The following is a 12,798-nucleotide window of genomic DNA, read 5'->3' as shown; positions in this document are numbered from 1 at the left end:
AAAAAAAAAAAAAAAAAAAAAAAAAAAAAAAAAAAAAAAAAAAGCTAGCCCTGTGGAAATGTGAGGGAAAGTATTTTAGGCAGCAGGAATGGCACCTGCCAAAAGGCCAGACCAGGTCTGCAGGTAGGGCTAATGTGACAAGGGTGGTGCTGGGCAAAAAATAAAATTGCATCCTACGGATCCATGCACCCGTCTGTCTGTCTAACCACTGGCCCACCTGCCCGCCCACCTATCCATCCATCCACTCATTTCATCCAATGACTGATCTGAATAAACCCCGGCACTAGGAACTAGGGAGACAGAAGCACCATGAAGCATGAGATTTGTGGCCACAGAGACCCGGGCTTAATTTGAGCTCTTCCACTTCCTAGCTATGATCCAGAAAAATCCCTGGCCCTCCATAGGCCTCAGCTCTCTGACCTGTAAAAGGGGTCTAATGCCATTGCTTCATTAGGAAACTCGTCTGTCACAGTCTATGACCAGTAGAGGTCAGGAATCACTGGCTGGGATGAAAATTGAAGAGGAATACAGAGTCTAAAAAAACAGATCACGGCTCCAGGTCAGTTCGGCCCGCTGATCCCGGCCGCCCTCCGTCTCTCTCCCCCCAGCCCTGTTTAAGATCCCGGTTCCCGTGTTCGGGGCTGGAGGAGCCTCTCTAGGCACAGGGATGCTATCTTTGGGGCTCCCCAAGTCCCCTTCCCCCCATTTCCGTCGCCAAACATCAGACTGGCCAACAGAACCCAGCAGAACAGCTGGAAAAGACCATGAAAGCGTGGCCTCCCACCTCGGAAAACTGGAGCCTCCCGAAGTCACTGGGCGGGCTTGCGATCTTGAAGACCTTCTTTGGCATCACCCACGTCTCCAGGGTCTCCAGTTTGCTCACGGCCAGATTGGTGGCATGATGCTTGATCAGAAAGCCCTGGAAGCGGTCCGCAAGGAAGTAGAGGTGGACAGATGCTGGGTGGCCCATCGGGTAGTACCTAGAACACACACACACAGTCTCACGTGAGCTCAGGGGGCAGGGCCCGAGGCGCGCAGGCGCACAACACAGCGCGCCGCCCCATCCCCGCAGCAGGCCCTGTTTTATCCAGCGCTGACCACAGGCCCTTTGCACCATCCCTGAAAGCTGCTCCCTGTGCATCTCAGATCTCAAGTCACCCCCAATGACTTCCTGGCTGATTATCAATGTAAAACCGCTGACTGTACAAAAGCACAATAAAGAAAATAAAAATTATTACTTCTGATGTTGCTTCCCATAGAGGATGTCAGCTCACAGATATTTATTGATCCTCCAGTGCCAGGTACTAGGAAGGGCCAATGGTGGGCCAATGATGCCATAGTGATGGATTTCCTCTCAGCCTGATTTTCTATGCATATATTTGCATAAATCTTACATGCCTGGGATCATAACATACATACTGGTTATATCCTGCTTTTTGCTTCATAGTATTTCCCAAGCATTATCACATGCCTTTAAAATGTCTCTGAAAACATGATTTTTGTGTGTGGGCACACACACTACTCCACAGTGTGCAATGACATATTTCATAGAGCAAGTTCATCATTGGATGCTTAACTTTTTTTTTTTTTTTGGCCATTCTGAACAATGCTGCCTTAAACATCTCTGAACAAAACTATTTTGGGGGACATCTCTCCTTCTATCTCGTCTCCAGCAGGCTCTCAGGTCTGCTGTCCACCTTTATCAGAAAGGTTGTACTGATTTATGCTCCCACTGTCCTCACCCACAGCACTGGATCTTATCCTTAAAATTTATTGCCCATTTGAAATACATACATACACACACACACACACACACACACACACACACAAATAGGTAGCTCGTGAAGATACATGCCTTTGATACTCCAAGTCTCGCTGGCTGAAAGGGGCAGGGAAGCTAAGCAGAGATCACCCCGAGGAGGCGGGGAGCCAAGAGGGGAAGGTTGTGGACAGCCCCGCGCTTTGTCCTTCCTACGTGTGAATAAAAGCTGCCGGCTTCGGCAGGGTGTAAATGGCACAGCACTCAGCGGGCGCTGGTGGCCCCTCGGGGACAGCGTCCCACAAATCCCTGTCCCCCTTGGCCTTCCTTCCCTCTGGTTCCAGTCAGGAGCGGGCGTCTTTGTGTCCAATGATGATGGTGAGGGGAGCCGCCTGCCCGGGTGTACGCAGCTCCCGGCATCACTGCCTAGTTATCCGGATACCTCCCGGGCTCTGAGAAGAAAAAGCCTGCGCTTGTCTTGGGACTGCTCGCTGGGCATTTGTGGCTCATGCAAACCTGCTTCGGGGCTGGACGCTGGGAGCCGACAACCCTCCCCTCCCATCCCCGGACTGTGCTGCAGAACTTTCTACCATCTGTGCTGTCCCATCCAGGAGCGACCAGCCCCTGCTGACTCCTCGTGGCTCCTGAGCACTTGAGATGAGGCTAGTGTGACTGAGCAACTGAAATTTTAGTTAATTTAAGCCTGAAGTGCGGCTTGTGGCTGGTGGCGACGGTGGACAGCGCAGGTAAGAGTTCTGAAGGGTCTTGTGGTGGCCTGCATTCATGTCCCCGGGTCTTCCCCTCTCCCGTCCCCACGCTGTTTTCCACCTCACTCTACGTGTCTCCGTGCGCCACTGAGGCAGTCTCGTTCTCCCTCTCAAATCTGCAGAATGTGGCGGAAGGGGAGTCACGCGGGTTCTGAGCCACGGCCTCCAGAAGCCTTGCCCATTTCTATTTGCCTTTCTGGCTCTTTTGTGACTACTGAGAGAGCATGCGTGAGTTAGCCCGCTGGAGGACAAGCCACCCCAGTTGTCCCAGCCGAAGCCATCCTAGATGCGGTGACGATTCTCAGCCAAGAATGCAGAGGACCCCCCGCCCCCGACCTGCAGCTGGTTGCAGATGCAGGAGAAGCCAGTGGAGACTGGACGCTGCCCAGCTGACCCACCAACTTGGGCGCTGTGTGGACGCTTATCCAAAACTCTGATTCGAGGCTTGGTACACAGCATCGTTGCAATAGATACCCTGTCGCTGTTTGTTCTGTAAGGTGGGTGGGGTCAGTGCAGGTGGACGAAAAGCAGGAGAGCTTGTCATGGGAGTCAAAACAAGAAAGCAGTTCCGGAAGGGAGTGGTCAGTTGTACTGGGTGCTGTTAAGCGGTCAAGTAAATGAGCCAAGGTCAAGCATTCTAGAAACCCAGGAGTTAAGGCTCTGATGGCTTGCTTTCCCTCACCTTCTGTCAAGAAATCCTGTTGTCACCACCTGCATCCATCCTCTCTTCTCCTTATGCACTGCCAGAATCCTGGTCCAAGCCACCACTGTGCCTCACCTGGACCTTTCCAGGAGCTTCCTTACTTGTCCCTTCCTGTTTCTTTGTCTACTGTCACCTATTCCTAGTAGCCATATCCACTGTCCACTGCTTAAATACCACAAGTGGTTTGCTTCATGCTTGTGATAAAATCTAAATACCCAACCTGGTCTACAAAGTCCTGCCTCTTTCTCTAGCCTTGTTTTGTTTCCCTTTGCCTCAAACTCCCACCTTCTAGCCACATGGCTTTTATTTTGGATTCCTGAACATGCTAAAAGCTCATTTAGCTTTTGCACAGGATATTCTTTGCTGGGGATGCTCTTCTCCTTTGCACAGGGCCTTTGCACAGGATATTCTCTTTGCTGGGAATGCTCTTCTCCTTTTCCATTGCGTGTCTGGCTCTGTATTGCCATTCTGCATAAATGTTACCATCCCACGGAGTTCTTCCTTGGCCACTGAATCTTACATCACCAACTCATTGCTACCACATGGCTTTACCTTCATCCTCAGCAAAGCCTTTACTCTTACTGATCTTTTGTTTCTCTTTACATGTGCTTAGGTACTGTCTTGACACTAGAATGGGAAAGCCTTGAACTCAGAGGTCTGGTCTGTCTGGGTCATGGCTGAGCGCCCAGTGACACGTGGCAGATGCTCAATCAATACATGTTGATTGGGTGAAAATTCTAGGAAGATTTTCTCTTGAACCTTTTGCTTCTAAAGTGCATGTAGGGCACAGGTCACCCAGGACTGAATACAAAGTCCTTTGATACCTCCTCTTGACTGGATACGGTACTTAAGCCATTAAAATAAAGACGAGAGGTAGTTTTAATTAGCTGTGATACGATATAACCTAAAGGCCGCCACAGATGCATCCACTTGGCCCAAAGGTGTCTTTCTTACTTAAATAATGCGGGCACTGAAAAAATCAGATTCACAGAAAAATCTGGATTTCTAATTTCTCTTGAAAAATCAGGAGACGTGTTGGCAACTTCAAGCCTATTAATTCCCTTAGGGCAAGAATGTGCTGGAGCTCAGAACGAGGGCCCATGGGGGCTCCAGACTGGTACGGTCAGCCCACCCTACAGGGGTGAGCAACGCCACCTGCCACCCACCTGTTCCCGGACAGCATTTGAGTTTGAGTACCTGTATTAAAATACTGACAGCCTTATCTCTGGATGGTGGCTTGAAAGCAAGCTTGATTTTTTTTTTTTTTGTTCTCTCAGTCTGCCATTTCAAAAATTTCCGCACTGAACATGTGTTACTTTATAATGAGGAAACAAATCAATAGACATTATTTCTATGAAAAGTTATACTATAGACTGGAAAGACAATTTGCATGAAATGCCCAGAGGAAATGAGGCTCCTGAAATAAAGTTTTCACTTGCTATTTCCCCAGACACCCCAGGGGCAGGAATTCACTCTCTTTTGCCTTTTGGGATAAGGGTCCTTTATCCTGATTTATTTGCAGGAGCATATCCATAAATATATCCACTTTGCCCACAGCAAGGCACAATGGCTCTACTATAATAAAAAATGAGGTAGAAGCCAAAGGATTCCAGGCCCCAGGCAACTTGATGGCTTGTTTTATCCCAAAACAAATACCAGGAGAAAATCTCAACAACCCTAAATGAATTGGGGGTGTCTTTTGGAATTTCCTATATATGGTCATTTGCCTTATAAATTCCATGAAGCCTGGGACTACAACTCTTCTTGAACAACATTCACCTCCAAAGCGTTGGGCACTGTGTTACCTACAGCGATGCGCGCAGTGGCTCTGCAGGCAAAGATTCTGTCCCAGGCTAGCAGGAGGGGAAAGACACTTGTGGATGACCTTGACCCCTGGCACCGCAGCTATCCACCATGAGAGTGCTGGAGGGAAGTCTGAGCTACTTTCAGCTTGGGACGGGGAGCCCCTGAGAAGCTTCGCAGAGGATGTGGCACTGGAGCTGACCTTCAAAGACTGGGCAAGGGTGGGCTGTGCAAGGGAATGTGCCGAGCAAAGGGAACCACGGACAGTCAAGGAGCAGTTCATACCACTCGTTAGGGATTGTGGAGCTCCCACACCCAGCTCACTGTTGACTGCTTGTGGCGGCTTCATGGTAACAGCAAGCAACTGAGACATCCAGAGTGACATGCGCACTTAGTGAGCACTTAGCATGCAAAACACTGTTAAAACACGGATAATAATAACAGTAATACATAACTCATAAGGCAGTGTTTGAAGATGGTCTCCGTTAAAACTCGCACCAGCTTATGCTACGAGGCTTATTATTAGTGTACCCATCTTACAGATGAGGGAACTGAGGCACAGAGAAGTTAATGGCTTGTCCAAGGTCAACAGGTAGCAAGTACAGTCCTGGGTTCCTAACCCACCCTGGTCTCCCTTCAAACCAGACTAGAACTTGCCGAGAGAGGAGAGGGAAGTCTGATGCCAGGAGAAGAGAATGAATGGAAGCTGGCTTGCTGCAGCCCTGTAGCCCAGCTGGCTATGTGCCAGACACCGGGAGGACACTTTGCCACGTTTTCAGGCTTTTAGGGAACAAAATGGTTCCTCTTCCCTTCTTCTTCCGCTCTCCAGAAGAGGGAAGAGCGGGGCAAGGAGGGACACCAGGGGAGGCCTCAGTGTAGACAGTTTGTGGTTCAAAAAAAAAGGTTTCTCTTTGTAGTTGAAAGAGGGAGGTGGGATGAAGAGGAGAACGGAAAACAAGAAAGAGAAGGAGAGTGATTAGAGGCACTTCTGGGAATCCATCCTAAGGAAATAATCAGAAAAGGGAAGGGGGAAAAAAAGGCTTTTGCACAAAGACAGTCATCAGAACGTTATTTACAATGCTCCATTACTGACAGTGCAACAGGAAAGGACCGGATGAGGCAAACTCTGGAATTTCTACTCAATGGAATCCTTGTGGGCATTAAAGAAGATCATTATCATTAGGGAAGCTGCAGAACAGCATGGGCAAAACGGGGCTAATATTATAATGCCAAATGAAAAACAGGATTCCAAATTCTTATTGCAATTATGTAAATATCTGCAATGCATATTGCTGGTAGGGAAGAAAAGGCACACAAAATGACAAAGCTGGTTGGCTTAGGGAAGGCGGGGGGGGGGGGCGGCGGTGGTGAATTGCTCTCCTACTTTCCCCTCTTCTTTCCATATATTCTAGAACACTCTTTCTTGAAGTGTCAACTGGTACCAAGGGGGCTGAGATGATTCTAAGGGATCCCTGAACGTCTTAAATAATAGGTCTGCATTTTAACGATGTTTTCGGTGATATTTTTAGGTGTGCCAACCATAGTATGTTTGTGTTTTAAAAAAGAGCCTTTATTTTTCAGAGATACCTATTAAAATACTCATGGCTCAGATGAGAGTCTGGGCTTTGCTTCATTCAAATTGATCTGGGAGGAGGGGTAAGTGGGCAAAAGCCAAGAGGAAATCGCCTTGGCCCGGAGCTAGAAATCACTAGAACTGGGTGATGGGGGTATGGGGTTGCACTCTACTATTTCGTATCTACTTGACATCTTCTGTAAGAAGAATTAAACAAACAAAAGTACTGTATTTCCATGGTTCCCTTCCGTCTAAGGCAAACATGCCTATTTAATGTGGGGACATAAAGCTTCCTTCTAAGATACAAAGACTTCGCATAAAGAACGGGTGCCCCGCCAGGACATAATTAGGTAAAGAGAAGACGTGGTGTTCTGCAAAAATAGTTGTGGGACCGCGGCTTAGAGCAGATGAACTCGGGCCATGGGGATGGTTCGGTTGCTTTTTAGGTCAGGGGAGACGCAGAGAAGCGCGCGGTCCCCACCCCACCCCACAGTCCTTCCGGTGCTGTGTGCCCCTCCCCGCCCTCCCCCTGCCTGCCCGCCCATGGACTCACCGGCAGCTATTCTCCCCTTCCACGTGCAGTGACGACTCGGCCCTTCGGAGGCCCTGGCGGGCGAAGGAGTGATACAAGGTGAGCGCCACGTCGCTCAGGCTGTGGGTACCGTCCGGCTCATCGTACACATTCTCCCAGTAGGATCGGAGGCCCGGGGTGCCCGCAGGGTAGTTCCCATACAGGTAATAGTCCAGCTGCCCGATGATTTCCTGATTCACCACAGCTTCGAATTTTCGGGCAAAGAAGGTGGGCCTGGCAGTCTGCTGTGCTCCAGGGCGGGGCGGGGTGGGGGGGAAGAGAATAAAAAGAGCAATGTCAGCAAGCGGGGTGGGGGTTTTAGGAGCAGGGCTCTGCAGCCAGCCTGTCTGGATCCCGATCCCAGCTCTGACACTTACTAATCTCTCTATCCTCAGTTTCCTCATCTGTAACATGGAGATAAGAAGAAGTGTGTCAGGAATGAATGAGTTAATATTTGCAGAGCATTTAAAGCAATGATGGGCACATAGTCAGCATCATTTAAATGTCCGTTAAATAAATGACATCCTAGATGTTTATAGCGGAGATGGATCTCAGAAATCATTTAGCTGGAGGTCCGGGACAAATACAGCCTGCAGATATATTTTAGTTGTCCAGCAGAATGTTTTAAAATTGAATTAGCTGGCAGTAGTTAAAAGGTACCAGAGTTCACAGAAACAACTTTTGGCTTCCCTTTAAGCAGAAATAGACCTGGCAACCCCAGGCCCATGTTCCCAGAAGGGAACGACCTCCTAAAGGTGAAGGGCAGCTCTCCCTGTAGATATGCACAGACGCTTCCGCTCACCTCAGTCCCCACCACTCCCTGTTGCCTCCTGGGCATTGCCGGTGATTTACAGACTCACAAGGAACAGCCCAGAGGTACTGGTCGAAGTCTCTGTGAGGGGGGCTTAGGAATCTACATTCTTAACAGATTTTTGAGGGGATTCGTTTGCTGAGGTTTGAAGAGAATGTGACACCGGAACCGGGGCTGCACACCACTGCCAACTGAATAGCTTTAAAAAAGTCCAGATTCTGGGGGCTCCTGGGTGGCTCAGTCTGTTAAGTGTCCGACTCTTGATTTCGGTTCCGGTCATGATCTCAAGGTTGTGAGATCGAGCCCTGTGTTGGGCTCTGCACTGCACATGGAGCCTGCTTCAGAGTCTCTCTCCTTCTCCCTCTGGCCCTCCCCCACTTCCCTCTTTAAAAAAAAAAAAAAAAAAAAAATTCAGTTTCTGGAGTCCTTCCCCAGGCCTACAGTGTCAACATCTCTGGAGATGAGGTTTAGGAATCTGTAACCAAAAAAGTTTCCTAGGTGATCATGAAGACCACTTATGTAAACCAAGTTTTCAAGGAAACAGAGGCCCAGAGAGGGAAAGGGACTTATCTAAGGCCACACAGCAAGATAATGGCAAAGCCAGGATTAAGATCCGGGGTTGAGGATAAAGAAATAAAATACTGGCCACCCTGTTATCTACCTGCTCTTACCCTCATGCCTGGGTGGGGACTCACAAAGGGCCATGTAATAATTATTTCCAGCTTTGCAGCTACTCAGCTCTGCTGGTATCCAGTGAAGCAGCCACATAGTAAACACAGCCTTGGCCAATGAATGGGTGTGGCTGTTTTCCAAAAACCTGTACTTACAAAAGCAGGATTTGGCCCAGGGGCTGTAGTTTGCTGACCCCGGTCTAGGGCTATGGGAACAATGAAAGCACAGCCCCTCCCTTGAGGAGCTTAGGGTCTAGTGCTATTACAGACCTTAAACTGGGTCTGGTACTGTTTTCAGTGCAGTGGATTAGTAACAGTACTAATGACAAAAACCGCTGAGCACACACTCTCTGCAGAGCACTGCGTTCACGTCACCACCTCGAATTCTTCAATCAACTGCAAAGCAGGCATGATGACCCCCATTTTACGTATAAGGAAGCTGAGCTCAGAAAGGGGAAGTGATATATACAGACTCACACATCCTCAGGATTCGAACCCAGATCTGAGGACTCAACTACTGCATCATCCTAGGATTGAGCTGCTAACTGAGCAAACAAACATCCTTGGTATTATTCTGAACATCCCCTCGCTTCCCTGCTTTATGAACCCTGTGGTGGTCTGTGGATAGTATTAATAATATTCTGGCCCTCTTTGTGGTGGAGGGTCAGTTCAGTTCCCTTACAGTAGCGCTGAAAAGAGTCAGACCACTTGGGTTCAAATCCTTACTCTGCTACTTTCCAGCTATATAGGTCTTTGGGGAAATCACCTAGGGCCTCAGCTTCTTCATCCTTGAAATGGGTATAATCCTAGAGGTACTTAGCATAGAGTCTGGCACACAGGATCATCTGCTATTATGATCTATTGTCACTACCCCCTGAAGCCTGCAACAAGAAGCTTCTAGATCTTCATGTTCTGGGGCAAGAGAAGTGGACTCGGGGGCCAGGCAGCCTCCGGTCTCTGCTTGTGATTCTCTATTCCCAGCTGGATCTTCTAAAAGGGCATGTTTCTAGATTTACCACTCTTCTTCGAACAAGAACTCTGAGTTCCTTACAGGCAGCAGTTTCTTGAGTCTAGATATTGGGGGATATTCTGGATCTTTGTTTACTGTGAAAGAAACAGCTGTGAGCACGTGCGAGGTCTCCATGTTGGCCTGTTTTTACCAGAGACCACGATGCCCCCGGGAGGCTGGGGCTGGAACATGAAGGCTGCCCCGCCCAGGAGCAGCGCGGCTGCTTGCTCTCAATGATGACGGTCCTTTGCCTCAAGGGCAACAATTGGTCCTCTACAAAAGTGGGAATCTTTTTTTTTTTCCTTTTGAATAGGTCAAATACTACCCCCCCCGCCCCCCCAACCCACAACCCTCTTTCTGCTCAGCGGATCCTTTCTGCGTGGACAAAGGCGTTAAATGTCACCCAAGTTCATACCTAAATTAACATGGGTTTGAGGAGGTCCCTAGGTAGCTCTTCATCTGCCTCCAAAAACAGTCCTAAAGAAATACTTATTGCAGCAACCAACCGCTGACCGGGGTGCGAGATGTCAGATGGGCGCCCGGAGGGAACCTGAATAACGAGATGCCACCTGCTGTGTGCTCTGCACCCATGTAGACACAAAACCAGGGTGGCCGCGGGGTCTAGTGGAAAAAGCCCAGGTCTGTAACTGGAAGCACCTGGGAGGGACCCCCAGGCCTACCACTCCACTGTGTGTCCACAGACAAGAAAGTTCGCCCCTCTGTGCCTGTTTCCCCATGCACAACGGGGATGATGCCTACCCCAAGGAAGCCAACGTCCACAAAGGGCCTGGCACACAGCCTGGGACAAAACGGATCCCCACCCCTGAGCTTCTCAAACATAAGGAGCCCCCCAGTCACCTGGAGAATTTTATTTATACGCGGATTCTGACCTAGCACGCAGGGGGCAGTGGCAGAGATTCTGTACTTCTTACAAGCTTCCCGGCAAGGCTGATGGGGATGGTCTGGGGACCACATGCCAAGGAGAGGAGCCAGGCTCAGAGACCGGAAGCTCCATCTGTGCCCTCCCCTGGGCGGTTTTGTTACGTGCCCCAGCGAGTCGGCGGGGGCACCTCAGCCTGGGTTACCCACCTGCACTGTGGCTCCCGCCCGCCCTCTGGGCTTGTGCTTGGGGAAGAAGCATACTATCTCCACGTGGTGGCTCTCGTGACCTCAGAGCCATGTGCTTAGCCATTCTGGGGCGTTCTGCCTGTGCTCTTGGCAGCAGGGGTGAAGGCATGGTGGAGGGGGAGAGGAGGAAGAGCCTCAGGGTGCTGGCCTAGAGGGAGCAGGAGGGACACTCACAGGGGATGGAAAGAGGCTGCCATCCTGAACAGGTCTGGGGGCCAAGGCATCCTCGGGGCTCACGGAAGCAGGTGGAGCACTGATCACCCCTTGCCCTCTGCTCTCCCCAGAACCATAAATGGCCAGGCCGCGCAGAGATACTGTGACAGCACCAATGTGTCTACCCCCTCTTCCTCCTTTAGGTCCTCAGAGCATGGTGTTTTCCAAACCTGGCTGCTCATCAGAATTTTCCAGAATCTAACAGGTTAAAATAAAAATTTCCGGACCTCACCAGAGACCAGCAGTTCTTAACTGGGGGTGAGTTTGCCCCCAGAGGACATCTGGCGATGTCTGAAGCCATTTCTGGTCGTCACAACTGAAGCGTGCCCCTAGAGGGAGTGGCCAGAACCCAGGGACGCTGCCGAACATGCAGCACGGTGCGGGACGGTGCCCCCCGCCGCAGAGACCGACCCAGACACCGTGACAAGAGGGCTGAGGTGGAGAAACTCTGCCCTGGGCACACTCAACTTTGTACCCAGAAATACATTCTTGACCCACATTTTGGGGAATGATTGAATGATAGAGAAATGGACGTGGAAACATACATTGGCCTGTGCGACCTCAAACAAGTTTTTGGACCTTTCTGTGCCTCAGTGTCTCATCTCTAAAATAGAATAACAATAACACTATCTCTGTGTACCCATCTGAGGTTGACGGTGGGGGCCTCTGGGTCAATACAGGCAAAATGGTTAGAACTGCTCTGGTACGGGGGAAGTGGCCGGTGAATGGTGGCCCCTGCTCATGCCATCACCGTGAATACCCCCGGCCAGGACCGGTCGCCGCAGGATAAGGCGCCACGGGCCGGCCGGTGGGCTCACCTGGAAGCGGTGGAAGTCCTGCGGCTTGAAGTCGTTGGGCGAGCAGCCGCACCAGTCCACGATGTGCTTGTACTGACACCTGCAGCCCAGCTTCCGGTTCCAGTTGGTGATGCGCAGGTTGTTGTCCACCATGGTGTCGCAGTGGGGGCTGTTCTCCAGGACCGTGTGGAAGAAGGACTGCAGGGGAGACAGGGAAGGGACTGGCCTGAGACCTCCTGCAGCCTCCCTCCCCAGCACCACATGACGGTGCAGGGACTCCCTTGGGAGGCTCCTCGGTCGTCTCTGCCAAGGAGGGTCAGCCGCCAGTCTGCTGTGACTCAGGGCACACGGGATGTTTTGTCCACAGGGGCTGAATTCCGCTTGGAAGGCCAACGCTCTGGGTGTTTCTCTAAATTGTCTTTCCCGACAGTCTACCATCTGATTTCAAGGTGTTTCCTATCATTCAGGACATCTTCTGTCTGCCTAGCAGAGAGGAAAAGTCCCTCCGGTCATGGCCACACATGGGAACCAAAAGAAACATGGTGACAGTTATCCAGAAAATCCTGAGCCAAAAAGGCTCATGCTTTGCAAATGGCCAGGTCTGAAACCAAAGGGATTCTAGTCTGAGATATCTCGAGAACAAAGACTGATGCTCTGGAATTTAACCCCTGGGTAAGGGAAGCCAGATTCATGGGTGTATCAGTCCCAGGGCTGGAAGGTGTCCTAGGTACCCCTCCTGCTTTAGCCACCGATGGGAGCTGGACTGCAGCACAGGGAGGGGCGGGCTAGGGCTGCTTGCTGTCCGTGGTGCTGAACCAGGCTCCGTTGGTCTCTGCTAATCCTAAGACTCTCGGCCTCTCTCTCCTAAGAATGTGAGAAAGAAGCAATGCTGAGAGTGGAGAGAGACCAGAGAGGAGAGACATGGTTATAGCCTCTGAAAGACAGAGAGACAGAGAGAGAGAGACAGAGAGAGAGAGACAGAGAGAGAGAGAG

General features: G+C 50.4%; 1 protein-coding gene across 1 annotated transcript in view; it reads right to left on the bottom strand.

Annotated features, from left to right (window-relative positions):
- Positions 1-12,798, bottom strand: part of XYLT1 (xylosyltransferase 1) — a 127,531-nt gene that overhangs the window by 11,053 nt on the left and 103,680 nt on the right. The window contains exons 7-9 of the mRNA XM_021698027.1: positions 11,827-12,003; positions 7,159-7,421; positions 785-980 (exon numbers count right to left, since the gene is read on the bottom strand). Of these exons, the coding sequence (XP_021553702.1) occupies positions 785-980; positions 7,159-7,421; positions 11,827-12,003 (636 nt within the window). The remainder of the gene's footprint in view (positions 1-784; positions 981-7,158; positions 7,422-11,826; positions 12,004-12,798) is intronic.

This window comes from Neomonachus schauinslandi, chromosome 5 (assembly GCF_002201575.2).
Source record: "Neomonachus schauinslandi chromosome 5, ASM220157v2, whole genome shotgun sequence".
NCBI lineage: Eukaryota > Metazoa > Chordata > Mammalia > Carnivora > Phocidae > Neomonachus > Neomonachus schauinslandi.
Note: the sequence above shows the minus strand (reverse complement) of the source record. Positions and strands in the feature narration are given on the sequence as shown.